The sequence below is a fragment of the Oncorhynchus mykiss genome, chromosome 1, assembly GCF_057628025.1.
Source record: "Oncorhynchus mykiss isolate SJ-2025 chromosome 1, ASM5762802v1, whole genome shotgun sequence".
Classification (NCBI taxonomy): domain Eukaryota; kingdom Metazoa; phylum Chordata; class Actinopteri; order Salmoniformes; family Salmonidae; genus Oncorhynchus; species Oncorhynchus mykiss.
The window spans coordinates 22428164-22449954 of NC_143022.1; the positions used below are offsets into that span (position 1 = coordinate 22428164).

Here is a 21791-nt window from a genome sequence, read left to right on the forward strand (position 1 = left end):
TATGCGAATTGGAGTGAGCTCAGGGTGTCTGAGATGATGGTTTTGATGTGAGCCATGACTAGTCATTCAATGCATTTCATGGCTATAGATGTGAGTGCTTTTGGCAATAGACATCTAGACAGGTTACCTATGTTTTCTTGGGCACGGGGACTATGGGCTGCTTGAAACAAGTTTGTATTACAGACTGTGTCAGGGATAGGTTGGAAATGTCAGTGAAGACACTTGTAAACTTGTTAGCGCATCCTGGTATTCCGTCTGGCCCCGCCGGCTTGCGAATGATAACCTGTTTAAAGGTCTTACATCGGCTACGGAGCGTGAGAGTACACAGTCGTACAGAACAGCTGGTGCGCTCATGCATGGTTGTTGTTTCCCTCGACACTAGCATAAAGGCATTTAGCTTGTCTGGTATGCTCACATTGCTGGGCAGCTCACGGCTGGGTTTACCTTTGTAATCCGTGAGAGTTTGCAAGCCCTGCCACATCCGTCAGAGCCGGCATAACAGGATTTTTATCTTAGTTCTGTATTGACGATTTGTCTGTTTGATTGCTTGTGGGAGGTCGTAGCGGGATTTCTTAAGCATCCAGATCGTGAAGAGCTGTGTGCTCTGTGGTTTATGAATGCTCCACCCCCTTCAGATGGATGCCCTTTGTACCCATCAATGAGCACAAACAGGGCACATCTGTCCTTGTTATGTTGCAGAGCTCAGTCCCTCTACTCTTAGCTCAAGTGTTTCACCCGCCATTTTATAAACCGGGTGCAATGCTCCCAGCCCCACCTACATTTTGCATTAATGTTTTGATTGAAATGTGATCTGCAATAGGCAGTGGATGTTGCTTTGAGGGACTTTTTGCCCCTCCCACCTTGAAAATAGCCACATTTTTGTGAGCTCTGAGCAGATGTGGAGGATGACAGTGAAGGGATGTTCAGGACCAGTAAATCTCAGTGGCAATATAGTCACTGAGTGGGAGAAAAATGCTGAGTTGGACATTTTCATCAGCCTGGCCAAGTTGTTCTTGTCATGTTAGAGAATTTTGGAGTTTGAGTTCCTATTCTGTCAGAGGACCATTGGAGGCTGTTTACTTTAGCCTAAGCATCAGTGCTAGGAGTGGCTGGGATTGGTATCCTGGCGTGCATGTATGTATATCAATTACTCAAAAGTCCAAGCACCTGTCTGACCTCTAAAATATTTGTATCTTATTTTGTTCTCATGTGTGCCTCAAACAAGTCAAGTGGGAATTGAACCACAGTCCCAACCAGCGTTGGAGGATTTCAGACTGATCCACTCAACTCATTTACAGTTCCAATAAACTGGCAATCAAGTGGTTTTTGACAACAAACTCACTTGTGACAAAGTGAACTGCACACACTTGACAAGCCCTAGCTGAATGTGTGGACCTTCTGAATAAAGTATTCATAGATTTAGCTAACAGTCATCAAAGCAAATGACTTGAGACATGTCTATCCTTAACCTTGACATGGAGCACTTGACTGGTGAATGTGTTTTTTTTGTGCTAGTGTCAAGATGACATGATAATAGCCCTGTTGCAGAAAGTCGCCTGAGTGGCTGAGTGTTTAGGCCGGCCTTGTACACTCTTCAAGGTACACCAGAGTGTGATCTGTTTTGATGTGAGCCATACCAGTGATATTTTCAAGCATGTAATGTGCCAGCACATTCATAGGGCACAGTTTATCACTCTAATTGAACATGGTCAACATTCTGGTCTCCAGATGTGAAAGAGTAAACAAGGTTCAGAGCACTGGTGAATGTTTTATTCTACAGCAGGGATGGGCAACATGAGGGGCTGCAGTGGCTCACAGGTCTGCGTACCCACATCCAAACCTACACATCAGCTTTTCCATTAGAAAAATGTGGCACAGGACATTTGACCGGCAGCATTTTAATTTACTGGACATTTGAGAAATTTACCGGACCCATATGCATTGGGTGTGTGTAGGGCGTCCATCCACGGTGTTCAGAATGACAGAAATCACATTTAGAACATGCAACGAGGTGCGTCCTTACCGAATTCCGTTTTACGTTTAAAGATGTAGGGATAAATGTCCACATTTTACTTTTCCTCAGCCAACAAGACAAGTAATGAACAGCAAAACCACTACTCTGTCAATCTACTATCCCTATAGAAGAAAAGTGTACCAATTCTATTGGTGAGCTTGTCGTTCTGTGCGAGAAAGGAACGGCCTATTCCAAACAGACTCTGGGACAGTTGTGGAATGATAGATCCCAAATTCATACAACCGGTAGGCAGGCCTACGCTACATCAATTTTTTTTTTTTTATATATTTTTTGAAACGAGGCTGATGCAACAGATCAGAACGTTTTAGCTTAATGTTGATTAACTATTATTTCTCCACATTATAAGCGCAGCAATGTTCGTTCCATAATGCTGTTAGTGGAAAAACACTTGTCAGACTCGCACCGCACATGGGAGAGGTTTTTTGACACAGAGATGAAAATATCCGTGGACATCTAAAGATTCAACAACCTAGCATGGGTTGCTAAAATGATAAGGATTGTGCCTTTTGGCTACTGGACAATTATAGAAATTGAGGGAAATAGGCTGCTGGTTTCAATGGCATATGGTAGTCTTTATAAAATTGCTTTCACGGTTGGTCGTATTTTGGCTAGGCTACTTTGAAGCGAGGTAAAGATACCTCAAGATATGTAGTAAAACGATCAGGTTTCAAACAATTTAAATATGTTTTCAAAATGCGTACTGCCTCCAGCTCATTGCAAAGTGGTGTGTGACGCGCTGAAGCCTGCCTACCGTTATATGCACTGGAATGGGAAGTGCACCTCAGTTGCCAGTTGAGAAATAAAGATGGCAATCCTTAAAAAAGAGCTACTATCAAAACTGTTTTTTTAATATTAGATTATATTTATAATTGTTGGGCAATGATTGAGCTTATAAAACATATTACCTCAACTACCTCGTACCCTTGCACATTGACTCAGTACCGGTAGTCCTTGTAAATAGCCTCATTATTTTGTGTTACTATTGATTTTTTTTTTTGTGCAAATTTGATATGTATTTTTTCCTGCGTTTTAACTCTGTTGTTGGGAAAGGGCTCGTAAGTAACCATTTAATGGTACACCTGTTGTTTTCGCCGAATGTGACAAGTACGATTTGATTTAAAAGCACGTTTCACTCCAGCAGCAACAGACGCTGTAGCAGCAGCTTTCACGTTGTCTGACAGATTTTTCGCTTAAGCTAGGGTCTGTATCTGTATGCTGTGCACGGGTGATAAATAAGAATAATAACGACTAACGAAAATACACACGCACCAATTGAATTCCACTAAATTCTGCAAATTAACCCATACACCAATAAGCATGACCGGTCAAATGTATTTACATTGACTATTTTCATCAATGAATAGGCAAAAAAAGCCTAATTTTGCAATGGGATATTTTTTTCTTCCAGACAATTGGCCGGTGCCAATTTTATTTATCAGCTTTAATTTTAAATTTTTTGTTGTTGGCAAAAGCTGGTTATTACTGGCTAAAGGAAACACTGCTACACATGCAGTCAGAGCCAGTCTTTTGGGGGCCCTAAGTAGTGTTGTCACGATACCAGAATTTTGACTTCGATACCAGGTTTAGTATCACAATAATCGATACCATCACGATACTTGATACAAAAACGGTACCGAAACAATATCACTGCAAAAAAAGGCCTATTAGCTAAAGTCACAGAATGGCACTTGATCCAGACAGAGAAACTCAGCCACTGCTCTGTTCAGTCATTGGGCATCTTTTTGAGTTCAATATCATTACATTATAATTTTGTTATGGTAACATTTTTCAGAGACTGCCATGTATGCATGAATGAATCAATTATGCAATCAATTTGATTGGTTAAAAACTAAATCTAACAACATAATGGCAATAATTTATTTGTGTGGGAAATCAGATAAACTGGGTAAATCAAGATGTACTGTAGCCTAGGCCTATCCACAGTACTGCACTGTTGGAGCTAGCAACACAAGCATTTTGCTACACCTGCAATAATGTCTGCTAAATATGTGTATGTGACCAATAAGATTTTATTTGAATCCATATTCAATAGGAGTCTGCATGCATTAAGTTATTGAGCTTGTTTTGGCTGATGACAAACAATCTTTTTCCCTTCCATTTGGGACTTATTTTCTTTTAGTGATCAAAAACATTTGCATAGAAGTAGCTGCTTTTATAAAAATATTTGCTGTCTCTTTAACCAGTAATGACATTAACAGAGCATAGGCAATAGATACTATTTTGGAGAGATGTGAGAGAGACCGAATAAGTGAATGAATAAAGTTTTTGGTGGCACTCATCTTTAAAATCAGTATATTTCGTGTTATGGTTTGCATATTATCACAAACAAAGTACTAGGGTAGTCAATGGATGTTAGCTTTCACTGTCAGCTAGCATAGCAAGGAAAGTTGAGCTACAAAGCTGGAAGTTACCGGTATCTTCTTGCATTGTAAAGTGTTCTAGCCTGTATGGGCATTGTTTTGCAAACAGTTTCAACATTTCTACATGCTATGTCACATTATTCAAGTTTGTTAACTTCTGTGCAAAACATTTTAGCGGCGCCCCTCTTGACAGCGGAGTGTCATTTCTTTATTGTTATATTTAATTTCCTGCAATTCTACTCATTTTGCCATGGGCCGTAGAGAACATTTTGCATTTTTAAAGCAAGTTGGCTACAATTCTACTCATTTTGCCATGGGCCGTAGAGAACATTTTGCATTTTTAAAGCAAGTTGGCTACAATTCTACACATTTTGCCATGGGGTGGATATAATTTACAAATATAATTGTATAACTCATTTCCTGCAAGTCTACACATGTTGGAATAGGGTGGAGAGAAATTATGGTTTTTAATGATATCTGAGTGAGAGTGTTTAACCAAATCAATGGGGACCCCCCCCCCGCCCCCGGGTTGGTAATTCGACCATGATTACAAGTTTAGATTTAAACATGTTTAGCTGACATGGGCTAAATGAGTGACTGTCAATGACTGATGTAAAAAGAAAGACTGCTGATGCACAATAACATTTCAAAATTGCACCTTGTGTAATTATACTATTCTAACTTTCAACATCAAGTTGAGACCCCAACTAAATTGGTGCTATTCCGTATTGAGTCCGTATTGCTTCGGTGCGATGATCATTGGCAATCAGTGTTTTAGATGGTTGGATCTACACCAAAATAAAGTTACAATCTCACAGTTTCCATTTCGACTTTATAGGCTACGTGGATTCCTATTGATGGTGATCGATTCGGTGATATAGATTTTTTTGTGTCCTTCAGTTGTCTGTGTAAAAGTTTCAGTGGCCTTTTTCTCTGGCCATACATTTGTGTTTTGGAATCCAGGCGACGCTGTCTCCCTCCCTCCCCAGTTGCAGGCGGCTGTGGCCTCTCCCGCTGCCAGTTGGTTTCTCCAGGGATTAAAACCACAGACCGGTTTAAACCAGTTCTCAGGGAAGTGCTTCATGTCTCCCATGGAATCTTGGGAAGGGTCATGTGGAGCTCTGCTCTGATGTCACAGTGGATGAAAAAGACCTTGAGTCAGCAGCTTTCTTTATCTGATGGGAGAAGTGTGTACTAGAGGTCGACTGATTATGATTTTTCAACGCCGATATCGATTATTGGAGGACCAAAAAAGCCGATACCGATTAATCCGCCGATTTGTTTTATTTTTTTAATGTATTTGTAATCATGACAATTACAACAATACTGAATGAACACTTATTTGAACTTAATATAATACATCAATAAAATCAATTTAGCCTCAAATAAATAATGAAACATGTTCAATTTGGTTTAAATAATGCAAAAACAAAGTGTTGGAGAAGATAGTAAAAGTGCAATATGTACTATGTAAGAAAGCTAACGTTTAAGTTCCTTGCTCAGAACATGAGAACATATGAAAGCTGGTGGTTCCTTTTAACATGAGTCTTCAATATTCCCAGGTAAGAAGTTTTAGGTTGTAGTTATTATAGGAATTATAGGACTATTTCCCTCTATACCATTTGTATTTAATTAACCGTTGACTATTGGATGTTCTTATAGGCACTTTAGTATTGCCAGTGTAACAGTATAGCTTCCGTCCCTCTCCTCGCTCCTCCCTGGGCTCGAACCAACAACACAACGACAACAGCCACCACATTGAAGCAGCGTTACCCATGCAGAGCAAGGGAAACAGCCACCCCAAGGCTCAGAGCCAGTAGCGCGCGCTAACTAGCCAGCCACTTCACTTCGGTTACACCAGCCTCATCTCGGGAGTTGATAGGCTTGAAGTCATAAACAGCGCAATGCTTGACGCACAACGAAGAGCTGCTGTCAAAACGCACGAAAGTGCTGTTTGAATGAATGTTTACGCGCCTGCTTCTGCCTACCACCGCTCAGTCAGATACTTAGATACTTGTATGCTCAGTCAGATTATAGGACACGCTAGATAATATCTAGTAAAATCATCAACCATGTGTAGATAACTAGTGATTATGATTGATTGTTTTTTTATAAGATAAGTTTAAGAAAATCTGTCGTTCTGCCCCTTAACGAGGCAGTTAACCCACCGTCATTGAAAATAAGAATGTGTTCTTAACTGACTTGCCTAGTCAAATAAAGATTAAATAAAGGTGTAAAAAAAAAATGGAAAATCGGTGCCCAAAAATACCGATTTCCGATTGTTATGAAAACTTGAAATCGGCCCTCGAAATCGGCCCTTGAAATCGGTCGACCTCTAGTGTGTACACAGGTATACAGTGGCTGCCCCAATGATTGTTTAGAACCTCTATAAGGGGAGAGATGAGACAATTATATTTAAAAGTCAGACCGTTTGAAAGGAGATAAGAATAGGTTTCCCTGTACCTCAACTCTAGTCCAGAACGCACACACTTTCAAGGTCACACTTTTGATTCTTGTTTCAATTCATAACCTGCGTTTGTGTGTCTGAGATATTTGCATGTCTGTTTGAGTGATGCTTTATCTATGGTGTTGTGCGGTGTAATAGTTATGGGTGAAGCTGGTGTTTGAGCTGAGTGGGTCTCCCTTCTACATCCTCTATTATGGTAATGAGGGGGGAATTGGGTCAGCATCTGGGGAACAGGCACTCAGAGACTGTGTTTCAGTCAGGTCAGTCAGACAGAGAACCCCCCCCCCCCCCCGTACAGCTGGAGGAATTAATACCCAGCCTGCTACCACAGTCCACACTCCACTGATATGGTGCCCTGGTGGGCATTTAGGTTTGATTTGTGCTGTTTTCATTGTTTATATTGCATGACCACACTCATTATCAGCCAGTGTTGAACTTTCAACTCATTTTGAGGCGGTGCGTCATTACTAAAACTATGCTGTCCACAGACACTGACCTGTGTGTTTATCCATATCTCTAACCCCCGTCTCTCTTTATCCCAGGCAGTGATGTCGGAGGAGGCGGTGCGTCAGACGCGCAGCCGGAAGCGGGCCCTGGAGAGGGATGTGGTTGCCCCTGGCAGCCCTGGATGGGAGCTGGACAGTAAGAAGGTAAAGCTGGAGAACTGTGACCTGCTACCTGCAGCAGATGGAACTATATCTCTAGTGGCTGTGAGTGGAGGAGGAGATGTGGTGAAGACTGAGCAGACAGCCAAGGTGGCCAGCATGAGCATCCTGAAGACCGGTGAGGTTAAGGCTACCATCAAAGTGGAGGTGCAGACCGGGGACAGGCCTGTAGATATGAGCACATCCAAGAGGTGAAACAAACTGATTACACACACACACTGCGGTAGCCTACACTCTATCTAGCTGTAAATTTGAACCAGTCCTAACTGAACTGTGGTACCCTCAGACACTGTCTCTTTTTGTTAATAGTATTACCATCACACTCTGGATTTACATTTCATTTTCAAATGTTGGTCTAAATTGTTCTTTTTCCCATCTGGCCTGTGGTGCATGTTTACAATATGATGGATTGTGTCTGAGTCTGTACAGGGTCTATTTAGGTGATTAGATTATTTTACTGCTTTGTTTTGACTGGAAAGGGACATTTGCTTGACAACTACTGTGTGTTTGATCTACTGTCTGCACTAGCTAGCGAGTGGGCTTCTCACACAGGAAGTGCATGTCTGTACTCCCTCGGTTCAGGGTGGCCTGCCCCCATTTTGAAAAGTTTGAGGCTCCGGCTGACTGCCTCCATTTTATCCAGCACCTGAACTCTGCCTCACTTCACACAAAATGAAGGTCACAAACTGTCACAAACTGGTTCCAGCTGGCCGTTGCCATGGTTTCCACATTGGAGATTGGAAGGAGCAGTTGGGGGAAGGAGGGGCTGTTGTTGGGTGGGTGTGTCACATGACCAGGGCAGGGAAATGCCTGATGTCACGCGTTCTCTTCACTCGGTAGAGTGATTAATATACACTAGAGGTGAGGGCAGTAGTGAGAAAGGAAGCTAGCCTCCAAGGAAGGACCTTTTTATGTACTGCAGAAGTTTTCCCTTGTCACCTTTGCATCACCCTAAGCCTGTACTGCTAAAGTTTCAACTTTTTTTATTGAACTTGTAGTGTTTGCACTGTAGAGGAGATCTAGCATTTTGATCCAACTGTTTTCATAAACGGTGCGATGGCTAGAATAAGCATTGCATTACACTCTCATTGAATTATAAATATATATTTTTTAAAACACTATTTTGGCCAGATAGACCTTATTAGACTAGCTAGAGAGAACTGTTGATGACGTTTCTGTCCAGTTTCATGAGTAGTGGTTTGAAGGAATGCACTTTTTCTACCTGATACTTTACTCCCACGAGTTTACTAATTCAGTGGAAGTCAATACTGCAGAGTGTTTCAGAGAAGCAGTAGCTAGTAGAAACAGAAGCAGTGAGGTTCTGGATCTTATGTAACCAGGTACCTGGCTTTTGTTTATGCTTGTCTAATCAGCTTTCAGGGTGGAGGAGATCGCCTTGTCACCACAGATAATAACCCTCACTTTGCCCATTGCCAGGGCTAAGAGTTTCTCCTGGTTCGGTCACTGTGTGTGTGTCTGGGGGGCCTCCCTATCCATCAGTTTACTCTTTGCCCAACGTGGGCCATTTCTTTACATGGCCCCTGAATAACCAGCTGTGGATGGTGTGACTGTGAATCATAGCTACTGTATTTCCCTCTGCCTCCCCTCTAAACTGAACCAGGCGTCAGCCCTGTTACCACAGTAGGGATCTGGGATGTTTTGCACCAGCCAGGGAGACTGTGCCCTTGTTGAGTGCCCTACCTTCTGCACCGTAGCCCAAGACACACGGTCAGTAAATGAGTGAGTGAGAGTGTATACAATAGGCTGGGTCCTAGCCACGTTCCCCTCTCCCCTCTCGCTTTCCCCTCCAATGTCTCCCATAGGCCTCTGCTCTGCGACTCTGGTGTCAGCAGCTGGGAGGGGTGGGTCTCTGACATACCGGGCCTCAGGCACAACTACTGTCCCTACCAAGAGTCACCAACCCCACCCACATGGTACGAGCGGGACGCCTGCTGTGTCGGGGGGGGGCGAGCATTCCATCTCCGTCGGCCTCTCTGTCACAGGCTCCACACTACATACCGCTGCTCCCCTTTGTCCTCCTCAGGCTGGAGGAAACAACAGCTAGCTACAGCCACGGAGGAAGCAATGAGGCCAGATGTAATCTCCCAGGCTGGGCCTACAACTTGGTCATAAACTCACTACTTTTGGCCCAAGTTTCTGACACTACCATACCAGTGAAAAGATATGAAGAGGAAGGCTCTTATTCAGACCGGGCTGTGAACAGAGCTCCCACTCCACTATGATGGGTCTATGAATCTCAGATCGACTTTGGTGTCCCAACAGTATCCACTCACTCGTAGATCACTGATCATTTACCGCCCTCTACTGGACGAATGCTGATTCTGTCTGTTTGCATACTGGCCGTTGTGGCCATCATTTGTAATATGATTAATGAGTGTTGTATGATCACGCACAAATGAATTTGCGTGAGGAAAGGGGGTTTGACTTTCCATATCATCTTTGCTTTCCATGTCATATTTTTTCCTACTAGTAAAGTCGAGTTTAGTTATTTCGTTTTCGTTTTTCTCTCTTCTCTCCAGTGACGTAAAGAAAGAGAGGCAGCCCCTGTCACCAAACAATGATGTCATAGTGCTGTCAGACAACGAGCTGTCCATCCCCGTCGTGAACGGCCTGAACTACTACAGAAAGACAGACACTGACCTGCTCAGGGTACGAACACACACACAGAGAACGACTCTTCTCTTTGTGCTACTCCCAATGTGTCTTCATCCATTATGGATGCAAGTCAATTCTAATGTAATTGTGTGTATGATCCCCTGCTGTCTTCCCTTGTGTAGAAGAGCAGCCCAGATGAGAGGGAGCGCATCATCAAACAGTTGAAGGAGGAGCTGAGACTCCAGGAGGCCAAGCTGGTGCTGCTGAAGAAACTACGACACAGCCAGATCCAGAAGGAGAGCACTGTTCAGAAGGTATCTAAACAAACACACACACGTACACACACATACAGTGCATTCAGAAAGTATTCAGACCCCTGTACTTTTTCAAAATGTTCTTACGTTATAGCCTTATTCTAAAATGAATTACATTTATTTTTTTCCCTCATCAATCTACACACAATACCGCATATTGACAAAGCCAGAATTGGTTTTTAGAAATGTTTGCAAATGTATTAAAAAATATATTTGAAAAAAATAATACCGTATTTACATAAGTATTCAGACGCTTTGCTATGAGACTCGTAATTGAGCTTAGCTGCATCCTGTTTCCATTGATCATCCTTGAGATGTTTTTACAACTTGATTGGAGTCCACCTGTAGTAAATTCAATTGATTGGACATGATTTGGAAAGGCACACACCTGTCTATGTAAGGTCCCACAGTTCACAGTGCATGTCAGAGCAAAAACCAAGCCATGAGGTTGAAGGAATTGTTCGTAGAGCTCCGAGACAGGATTGTGTCGAGGCACAGATCTGGGGAAGGGTACCAAAAAAGTTCTACAGCATTGAAGGCCCCCAAGAACACAGTGGCCTCCATCATTCTTAAATGGAAGAAGTTTGGAACCACCATATTCTTCCTAACAGGCCGCCCGGCCAAACAGATCAATCGGGGGAGAAGGGCCTTGGCCGGGGAGGTGACCAAGAACCTGATTGGCACTCTGACAGAGCTCCATAGTTCCTTTGAGGAGATGGGAGAACCTTCCAGAAGGACAACCATTTCTGCAGCACTCCAGCAATCAGGCATTTTATGGTGACCAGACCGAAGCCACTTCTGAGTAAAAGGCAAATGACAGCCATCTTGGAGTTTGCAAAAAGGCACCTAAAGACTAAAGACAAAATACTTTGGTCTGATGAAACCAAGATTGAACTCTTTGGCCTGAATGCCAAGCGTCACGTATGGAGGAAACCTAGCACCATTCCTACGGTGAAGCATGGTGGTGGCAGAATCATGCTGTGGGGATGTTTTTCAGTGGCAGGGGCTGGGAGACTAGTCAGGATCGAGACAAAAATGAAGGGAGCAAAGTACAGAGATTCTTGATGACAAACTGCTCAGGACCTCAGACTGGGGACAAGGTTCACCTTCCAACAGGACAACGACCCTAAGCAAACAGCCAAGACAACGCAGGAGTGACTTCGGGACAAGTCTCTGAATGTCCTTGAGTGGCCCAGCCAGAGCCCGGACTTGAACCCGATGAAACCTCTCTGGAGAGACCTGAAGATAGCTGTGCAGCAACGCTCCCCATCCATCCTGACAATGCTTGAGAGGATCTGCAGAGAAGAATGGGAGACTCCCCAAATACAGGTGTGCCAAGCTTGTGTGTCATACACAAGAAGACTTGAGGCTGTAATCGCTGCCAAAAGTGTTTCAACAAAGTACTGAGTAAAGGGTCTGGATACTTATGTAAAATTATATTTCAGTTTGTTTTATTTTAGAAATGTGCAAAAATGTCTAAAAACCTCTTTTCACTTTGTCATTATGGGGTATTGTGTGTAGATTGATGAGGGGAGAAAAACTATTTAATCAATTTTAGAATTAGGCTGTAACGTAACAAAAAGTGGAAAAGGTCAAGGGGTCTGAATATTTTCCAAATGCACTATGCACGTGCACACAGACGCACACGCACAAAGCTTGCCATCAATTGTCTGGTCTCACTCACTCTCTCTCTCTCTCTCTCTCCCTCCCTCTGTTCTCCAGCCAACCTCTGGCTCTGTGGCTACTCCTCCACCTCTGGTCAGAGGCAGCATCGCATCAGGCAAAGGACCACTACAGGTACAGACAGCTACTGCTCACCGCTACTATACAAGTCATTACATTACTGCTATTATCAGAATCACCTTTAAAAAATTTTTTTTTATACATATACCCATAATTATCCTTAGTGTGGTGCTGCCAGCAATACACAATATACAAACAGAATAGAGACACGCGTCTACTTGGACATCATACACAATATCCACCTCAATGGACATTTACCCTGCCCCCACCCAATGGACATTTACCCTGCCCCGACCCAATGGACATTTACCCTGCCCCGACCCAATGGACATTTACCCTGCCCTGACCCAATTGACATTTATCGTGCTGAATAGCCACCACTAGTCAGACCACTGCTCCCCCTGTCCCCCTCCTGGACTTCCTACCCATCCCCCCTCCCACTTCTCCCCCTATAGACATTCCCACCCCCCTCAACTGACATTTTCACTGCCCCCACCCCAATGGTAATTTATCATGTTAGTTGTAAATATGTATGTTATTATTAATTTTACTGTTTCATTCACTTCCCTTTGACCTGCACTGTTGGAGCTTGAAGCTTAAGATTTTCATTCACATCTGCAACCCTGTTCATGTGACTAATAAACTCTCTCTCTCTAAACATAACTCTGGAGTATAGGCTGATTACAGTGGGAATATACAATTTACAGAGGGGATATATCTATCTATAAACTGTGTGGTTCGAGCTTGAATGCTGATTGGCTGGAAGCCATCGTATATCAGACCGTATACCACGGGTATGACAAAACATGTATTTTTACTGCCCTAATTACATTGGTAACCAGCTTATAATAGCAATAAGGCATCACAGGGGTTTGTGGTATATGGCCAATATTCCACGGCTAAGGGTTGTGCATAAGAACAGCCCTTAGGCGTGGCATATTGGCCATATACCACACTCCCTCATGCCTTATTGCTTTAATAAGCAAAGGGAGGGATGTATAGCACATTCACACTCCTTGTAATTGTATATCAGTGTATCCATTCAACCACTAAGCACATTCAAGCCCTCTGTACTAGCTTGTTATCAGTGTGTCTGTTCAACCATGCTGTCAGAAGTAATCACTTGCATCTTGCTGGGACACAACAGCTGATGTGAAATGGCTCTGTTTTGCCTCTACCTGATATGTCTTTACAGAACGATTGATTGAATATGATGTGAAAGGGACTGGCCACTTGCCAGCAAATGCCAACAGTGATCATGTGGTATCATCACAAGATGCTTTCATGGTCAAATCTAATTTCCATTAAATCATGATTTACCTAAAAGTCTGAATTACATGTGGAACTTGCGTTAGGAGTCAACCCTCAAAGTATGGGTTGATCATGTGGTCACTTTAATAATGTTTACATACTGTTTTACCCAGTTCATCTATGTATATACGTTATTCTAGTCGAGGCCTATACTATTCAAATATTGCTGTGTATGTATGTATATATATATACACACACATATACATACACACATATACATTATATATATACACATATACATTATTTATATGTATATACAGTGCCTTGCGAAAGTATTCGGCCCCCTTGAACTTTGCGACCTTTTGCCACAATTCAGGCTTCAAACATAAAGATATGTTAATCATAAGATAATCAACAACAAGTGGGACACAATCATGAAGTGGAACGACATTTATTGGATATTTCAAACTTTTTTAACAAATCAAAAACTGAAAAATTGGGCGTGCAAAATTATTCAGCCCCTTTACTTTCAGTGCAGCAAACTCTCTCCAGAAGTTCAGTGAGGATCTCTGAATGATCAAATGTTGACCTAAATGACTAATGAGGATAAATACAATCCACCTGTGTGTAATCAAGTCTCCGTATAAATGCACCTGCACTGTGATAGTCTCAGAGGTCCGTTAAAAGCGCAGAGAGCATCATGAAGAACAAGGAACACACCAGGCAGGTCCGAGATACTGCTGTGAAGAAGTTTAAAGCCGGATTTGGATACAAAAAGATTTCCCAAGCTTTAAACATCCCAAGGAGCACTGTGCAAGCGATAATATTGAAATGGAAGGAGTATCGGACCACTGCAAATCTACCAAGACCTGGCCGTCCCTCTAAACGTTCAGCTCATACAAGGAGAAGACTGATCAGAGATGCAGCCAAGAGGCCCATGATCACTCTGGATGAACTGCAGAGATCTACAGCTGAGGTGGGAGAGACTGTCCATAGGACAACAATCAGTCGTATATTGCACAAATCTGGCCTTTATGGAAGAGTGGCAAGAAGAAAGCCATTTCTTAAAGATATCCATAAAAAGTGTTGTTTACAGTTTGCCACAAGCCACCTGGGAGACACACCAAACATGTGGAAGAAGGTGCTCTGGTCAGATGAAACCAAAATTGAACTTTTTGGCAACAATGCAAAACGTTATGTTTGGCGTAAAAGCAACACAGCTCATCACACTGAACACACCATCCCCACTGTCAAACATGGTGGTGGCAGCATCATGGTTTGGGCCTGCTTTTCTTCAGCAGGGACAGGGAAGATGGTTAAAATTGATGGGAAGATGGATGGAGCCAAATACAGGACCATTCTGGAAGAAAACCTGATGGAGTCTGCAAAAGACCTGAGACTGGGACGGAGATTTGTCTTCCAACAAGACAATGATCCAAAACATAAAGCAAAATCTACAATGGAATGGTTCAATGGAAAGTCCAGACCTGAATCCAATCGAGAATCTGTGGAAAGAACTGAAAACTGCTGTTCACAAATGCTCTCCATCCAACCTCACTGAGCTCGAGCTGTTTTGCAAGGAGGAATGGGAAAAAATGTCAGTCTCTCGATGTGCAAAACTGATAGACATACCCCAAGCAACTTACAGCTGTAATCGCAGCAAAAGGTGGCGCTACAAAGTATTAACTTAAGGGGGCTGAATAATTTTGCACACCCAATTTTTCAGTTTTTGATTTGTTAAAAAAGTTTGAAATATCCAATAAATGTCGTTCCACTTCATGATTGTGTCCCACTTGTTGTTGATTCTTCACAAAAAAATACAGTTTTATATCTTTATGTTTGAAGCCTGAAATGTGGCAAAAGGTCGCAAAGTTCAAGGGGGCCGAATACTTTCGCAAGGCACTGTATATACATATAAATAATGTATATGTGTATATATATAATGTATATGTGTGTATGTATATGTGTGTGTATATATATATACATACATACATACATACATACATACATACATACATACATACATACATACATACATACATACATACATACATACATACATACATATTCTTCAGATAGAAAATGCAGTCTATCAATATACTGTCCATAATGCTTATACATCCTGTCATATCTATATCTATACATACAGTACCAGTCAAAAGTTTGGCACACCTACTCATTCCAGGGTTTTCCTTTATGGTTACTATTTTCTACATTGTAGATTAATAGTGAAGACATCAACTATGAAATAACACATGGAATCATGTAGTAACCAAAAAAGTGTTAAACAAATGAAAATATATTTGAGATTCTTCAAAGTAGCCAACCTTTGCCTTGAAGACAGCTTTGCACACTCTTGGCATTCTCTCAACCAGCTTCATGAGGTAGTCACCTTGAATGCATTTGAATTTACAGGTGTCTTGTTAAAAGTTAACTTGTGCAATTTCTTTCCTCAATGCGTTTGAGCCAATCAGTTGTGTTGTGACAAGGTAGGGGTGGTATAAAGAAGATAGCCCGATTTGGTAAAATACCAAATCCATGTTATGGCAAGAACACCTCAAATAAGCAAAGAGAAACGACAGTCCATCATTACTTTAAGACATGAAGGCCAGTCAATCTGGAAAATTAAAGAACTTTGAAAGTTTCTTCAAGTGCAGTCGCAAAAACCATCAAGTTTCTCTGATGAAACTGCCGCCATTGAGGACTGCCACAGGAAAGGAAGAACCAGAGTTACCTCTGCTGCAGAGTTCAATAGAGTTGTCAACCCCAGAAATTGCAGCCCAAATAAATGCTTCAAAGTTCAAGTAACAGACACATCTCAACATCAACTGCTCAGAGGAGACTCCGTGAATCAGGCCTTCATGATTTCTGCAAAGAAACCCCTACTAAAGGACACAAATAATAAGAAGAGACTTGCTTGGGACAAGAAACACAAGCGATGGACATTAGACGGGTGGAAATCTGTCCTTTGGTCTGATGAGTCCAAATTGGAGATTTTTGGTTCCAACCACCGTTTCCTTGAGAGACGCAGAGTAGGTGAACGGATGATCTCCATGTGTGGTTCCTACCGTGAAGCATGGAGGAGGTGTGATGGTGTGGGGGTACTTTGCTGGTGACACTGTCTGTGATTTATTTAGAATTTAAGGCACATTTAACCAGCATGGCTACAACAGCATTCTGCAGTGATACGCCATCCCATCTGGTTTGGACTTAGTGGGGGACTATCATTTGTTTTTCAACAGGACAAACACCTCCAGGCTGTGTATGGGCTATTTGACCAAGAAAGAGAGTGATGGAGGGCTGCATCAGATGACCTGGCCTCCACAATCACCTGACCTCAACCCAATTGGGATGAGTAGGACTGCAGAGTGAAGGAAAAGCAGCCAACAAGTACTCAGAATATGTGGGAACACCTTCAAGACTGTTGGAAAAGCATTCCAGTTGAAGCTGGTTGAGAGAATGCCAAGAATGTGCAAAGCTGGCAAAGGGTGGCTACTTCGAAGAATCTTAAATATAACATTTTGATTTAATTTTATTTTTTGTTACTACACGATTCCATGTGTTATTTCATAATTTTGATGTCACTTATTTTACAATGTAAAAATAAAGAACAACCCTTGAATAAGTTTGTGTGTCCAAACTTTGGCTGGTAATGTACAGTGGGGCAAAAAATTATTTAGTCAGCCACCAATTGTGCAAGTTCTCCCACTTAAAAAGATGAGAGAGACCTGTAATTTTCATCATAGGTACACTTAAACTATGACAGACAAAATGAGGGGAAAAAATCCAGAAAATCATATTGTAGGATTTTTAATGAATTTATTTGCAAATTATGGTGGAAAATAAGTATTTGGTCACCTACAAACCAGCAAGATTTCTGCCTTTCACAGACCTGTAACTTCTTCAAGAGGCTCCTCTGTCCTCCACTCGTTACCTGTATTAATGGCACCTGTTTGAACTTGTTATCAGTATAAAAGACACCTGTCCACAACCTCAAACAGTCACACTCCAAACTCCACTATGGCCAAGACCAAAGAGCTGTCAAAGGACACCAGAAACAAAATTGTAGACCTGTACCAGGCTGGGAAGACTGAATCTGCAATAGGCAAGCAGCTTGGTTTGAAGAAATCAACTGTGGGAGCAATTATTAGGAAATGGAAGACATACAAGACCACTGATAATCTCCCTCGATCTGGGGCTCCACGCAAGATCTCACCCCGTGGGGTCAAAATGATCATAAAAACGGTGAGCAAAAATCCCAGAACCACACAGGGGGACCTAGTGAATGACCTGCAGAGAGCTGGGACCAAAGTAACAAAGCCTACCATCAGTAACACACTACGCCGCCAGGGACTCAAATCCTGCAGTGCCAGACGTGTCCAGGCCTGTCTGAAGTTCGCTAGAGAGCATTTGGATGATCCAGAAGTAGATTGGGAGAATGTCATATGGTCAGATGAAACCAAAATATAACTTTTTGGTAAAAACTCAACTCGTCGTGTTTGGAGGACAAAGAGTTGCTGAGTTGCATCCAAAGAACACCGTACCTACTGTGAAGCATGGGGGTGGAAACATCATGCTTTGGGGCTGTTTTTCTGCAAAGGGACCAGGACGACTGATCCGTGTAAAGGAAAGAATGAATGGGGCCATGTATTGTGAGATTTTGAGTGAAAACCTCCTTCCATCAGCAAGGGCATTGAAGATGAAATGTGGCTGGGTCTTTCAGCATGACAATGATCCCAAACACACCGCCCGGGCAACGAAGGAGTGGCTTCGTAAGAAGCATTTCAAGGTCCTGGAGTGGCCTAGCCAGTCTCCAGATCTCAACCCCATAGAAAATCTTTGGAGGGAGTTGAAAGTCTGTGTTGCCCAGCAACAGCCCCAAAACATCACTGCTCTAGAGGAGATCTGCATGGAGGAATGGGCCAAAATACCAGCAACAGTGTGTGAAAACCTTGTGAAGACTTACAGAAAATGTTTGACCCCTGTCATCGCCAACAAAGGGTATATAACTTGTGTTATTGACCAAATACTTATTTTCCACCATAATTTGCAAATAAATTCATAAATAATCCTACAATGTGATTTTCAGGATTGTATTTTCTAATTTTGTCTGTCATAGTTGAAGTGTACCTATGATGAAAATTACTGGCCTCATTTTTTTTAAGTGGGAGAACTTGCACAATTGTTGGCTGACTAAATACTTTTTTGCCCCACTGTATGTATACACACACACACACACACACACACTTTGGACTCTGATATTGCGCATCCTAATATTTCTTAATTCCATTCTTTTACTTTTAGATTGTGTTTTGTTCGATATTTCTGCACAGTTGGAGCTAGGAGCACAAGCATATCACTTCACCCGCAATTACGTCTGCTAAATGTTTGTGTATGCAATTAATAAAATTTGATTTGATTGTGTAAAGTTTAAACCCTGGTTTTGTTTTGTGTCCAGGTGTCGTCAGGCCGTAGCTCAGGCATAGTGATCCCTCCTCCATTAGTCCGGGGTGGGCAGCACGTCCCGTCCAAACTGAACTCCCAGACTGTCATGCCACCCCTCGTCAGAGGGGCACAGGTAATTTATACTCTGGTGATTACTGTTTAAACTTATTTTATTGTTGTCTTATGCAATGTGACTTATTAATATGAATTCTATATCTGTGTATTTTTTCATAATGTTTTTCTGCTACTTTCATGCTGTAAAACACATTATTCCTTGGCAGTGAACTCTCTCTAAGTAATAGACTAAATGCACAATACTAGTTGGTTCTACACGCATTGTGCTTGTCAGTCTATTCCAGTAAATTAATTTTTACAGTGATATGGATATTGACATATTTTCTCTCAATGTCCTTTCAATTCAATGGGCTTTGGGCAGTGAGAAGACACAAAACAATATCAACTAAAAACAACTAGAAATTAACAGTAAACATTACACTCTCCTCTTTCTGTCCCTCTCCCTGTGTGTGTGACTCCACTTCCCCCTTCTCCTCTCCTTATTTCCTGCCGTGTGTGTGTGTGTGTGTGTGTGTGTGTGTGTGTGTGTGTAACATTGTCAGCCCATTGCGGTGTCTCCCCAGCAGATCGCGTCCTTGCGGCAGCAGCAGCACTCTGGGTCGGCCCCCCCTCCCCTGCTGCTGGCCCCCAGGGCCTCGGTCCCCAACGTCCAGGTGCAGGGTCAGAGGGTCATCCAGCAGGGCCTTATCAGGGTGGCCAATGTCCCCAACACCAACGTCCTGGTCAACATACCACAGGTCAGAACACACTATCACCCAGGTCAGACAGAAACATTACTACATTATTGCCAGGTCACCAGTGTACTGGCCAGCATCTTACATTAAGTCCTCTTCCAAAACGCACATTTCAGAAATGCATCCCCACAGTGTTGGACTCCCAACAGCACTATTTCTTCATCTAATTTCATCCTGACTAGTGAGCGTGTCTCTTTTTCCCAGGGCTCTCAGAAGGGCTCATCTGTGACGTCTCAGGCCGCGATGGGCAGTGGCGTGTCCACGGTCCAGGCCAACGAGTCCCCGGCTGCTCGCCAGGCGGCCGCCAAGCTTGCGTTGCGTAAGCAGCTGGAGAAAACACTGCTGGAGATCCCTCCTCCCAAACCTCCCGCGCCCGAGCGCAACTTCCTGCCGTCAGCAGCCAACAACGAGTTCATCTACCTGATGGGCCTGGAGGAGGTGGTGCAGAACCTGCTGGACACACTGGGACGGGGTGGGTTTATACTTTAATCAAACATATTGATTCCTTGCGTCAGCACAAGGTCTTTATGGTGGCAGTAGTAGTCTTAGCTAATCTCTTAGTGAGTTGTTTGTTGGCTGCCATGGGTTCTTCTCATTCTAGCACCTTGCTCTATTTGAAAAGTTTATTTTTTAAATTTTTTATTTCACCTTTATTTAACCAGGTAGGCTAGTTGAGAACAAGTTCTCATTTACAACTGCGACCTGGCCAAGATAAAGCATAGCAGTTTGAACAGACAACAGCACAGAGTTACACATGGAGTAAACAATAAACAAGTCAATAACACAGTAGAAAAAAATAAAAAAAGAGTCTATATACATTGTGTGTAAAAGGCATGAGGAGGTAAGCGAATAATTACAATTTTGCAGATTAACACTGGAGTGATAAATGATCAGATGGTCATGTGTAGGTAGAGATACTGGTGTGCAAAAGAGCAGAAAAGTAAATAAATATAAACAGTATGGGGATGAGGTAGGTAAATTGGGTGGGCTATTTACCGATGGACTATGTATAGCTGCAGCGATCGGTTAGCTGCTCAGTTAGCAGATGTTTAAAGTTGGTGAGGGAGATAAAAGTCTCCAACTTCAGAGATTTTTGCAATTCGTTCCAGTCACAGGCAGCAGAGAACTGGAAGGAAAGGCGGCCAAATGAGGTGTTGGCTTTAGGGATGTTCAGTGAGATACACCTGCTGGAGCGCGTGCTACGGGTGGGTGTTGCCATCGTGACCAGTGAACTGAGATAAGGCGGAGCTTTACCTAGCATGGACTTGTAGATGACCTGGAGCCAGTGGGTCTGGCGACGAATACGTAGCGAGGGCCAGCCGACTAGAGCATACAGGTCGCAGTGGTGGGTGGTATAAGGTGCTTTAGTAACAAAACGGATGGCACTGTGATAAACTGCATCCAGTTTGCTGAGTAGAGTATTGGAAGCTATTTTGTAGATGACATCGCCGAAGTCGAGGATCGGTAGGATAGTCAGTTTTACTAGGGTAAGTTTGGCGGCGTGAGTGAAGGAGGCTTTGTTGCGGAATAGAAAGCCGACTCTAGATTTGATTTTGGATTGGAGATGTTTGATATTATCTTGGCCAGGTCGCAGTTGCAAATGAGAACTTGTTCTCAACTAGCCTACCTGGTTAAATAAAGGTGAAATAAAATAAAAAATAAAATATGAGTCCGGAAGTAGAGTTTACAGTCTAGCCAGACACCTAGGTACTTATAGATGTCCACATATTCTAGGTCGGAACCATCCAGGGTGGTGATGCTAGTCGGGCGTGCGGGTGCAGGCAGCGAACGGTTGAAAAGCATGCATTTGGTTTTACTAGCGTTTAAGAGCAGTTGGAGGCCACGGAAGGAGTGTTGTATGGCGTTGAAGCTCGTTTGGAGGTTAGATAGCACAGTGTCCAAGGAAGGGCCAGAAGTATACAGAATGGTGTCGTCTGCGTAGAGGTGGATCAGGGAATCGCCCGCAGCAAGAGCAACATCATTGATATATACAGAAAAAAAATTTGGCCCGAGAATTGAACCCTGTGGCACCCCCCATAGAGACTGCCAGAGGACCGGACAACAT

The 21791-nt window shown here is 42.8% G+C and overlaps 1 protein-coding gene across 16 annotated transcripts in view; it reads left to right on the plus strand.

The window, feature by feature from the left end:
• LOC110507450 (transcriptional repressor p66-alpha) overlaps window positions 1-21791 on the plus strand; it is a 43092-nt gene that overhangs the window by 16517 nt on the left and 4784 nt on the right. For 2 of the 16 annotated variants that reach the window (XM_090205963.1, XM_036968593.2), the window contains exons 2-8: window positions 7426-7739; window positions 10089-10218; window positions 10347-10478; window positions 12201-12275; window positions 18931-19050; window positions 19535-19729; window positions 19931-20198. In XM_090205963.1, the coding sequence (XP_090062089.1) occupies window positions 7432-7739; window positions 10089-10218; window positions 10347-10478; window positions 12201-12275; window positions 18931-19050; window positions 19535-19729; window positions 19931-20198 (1228 nt within the window). In that variant the 5' untranslated portion in view covers window positions 7426-7431. Of the gene's footprint in view, window positions 1-7425; window positions 7740-10088; window positions 10219-10346; window positions 10479-12200; window positions 12276-18930; window positions 19066-19534; window positions 19730-19930; window positions 20199-21791 lie in introns of all 16 variants that reach the window. The other 14 variants (XM_036968551.2, XM_090205931.1, XM_090205839.1 and 11 more) reach the window with 7 other exon arrangements.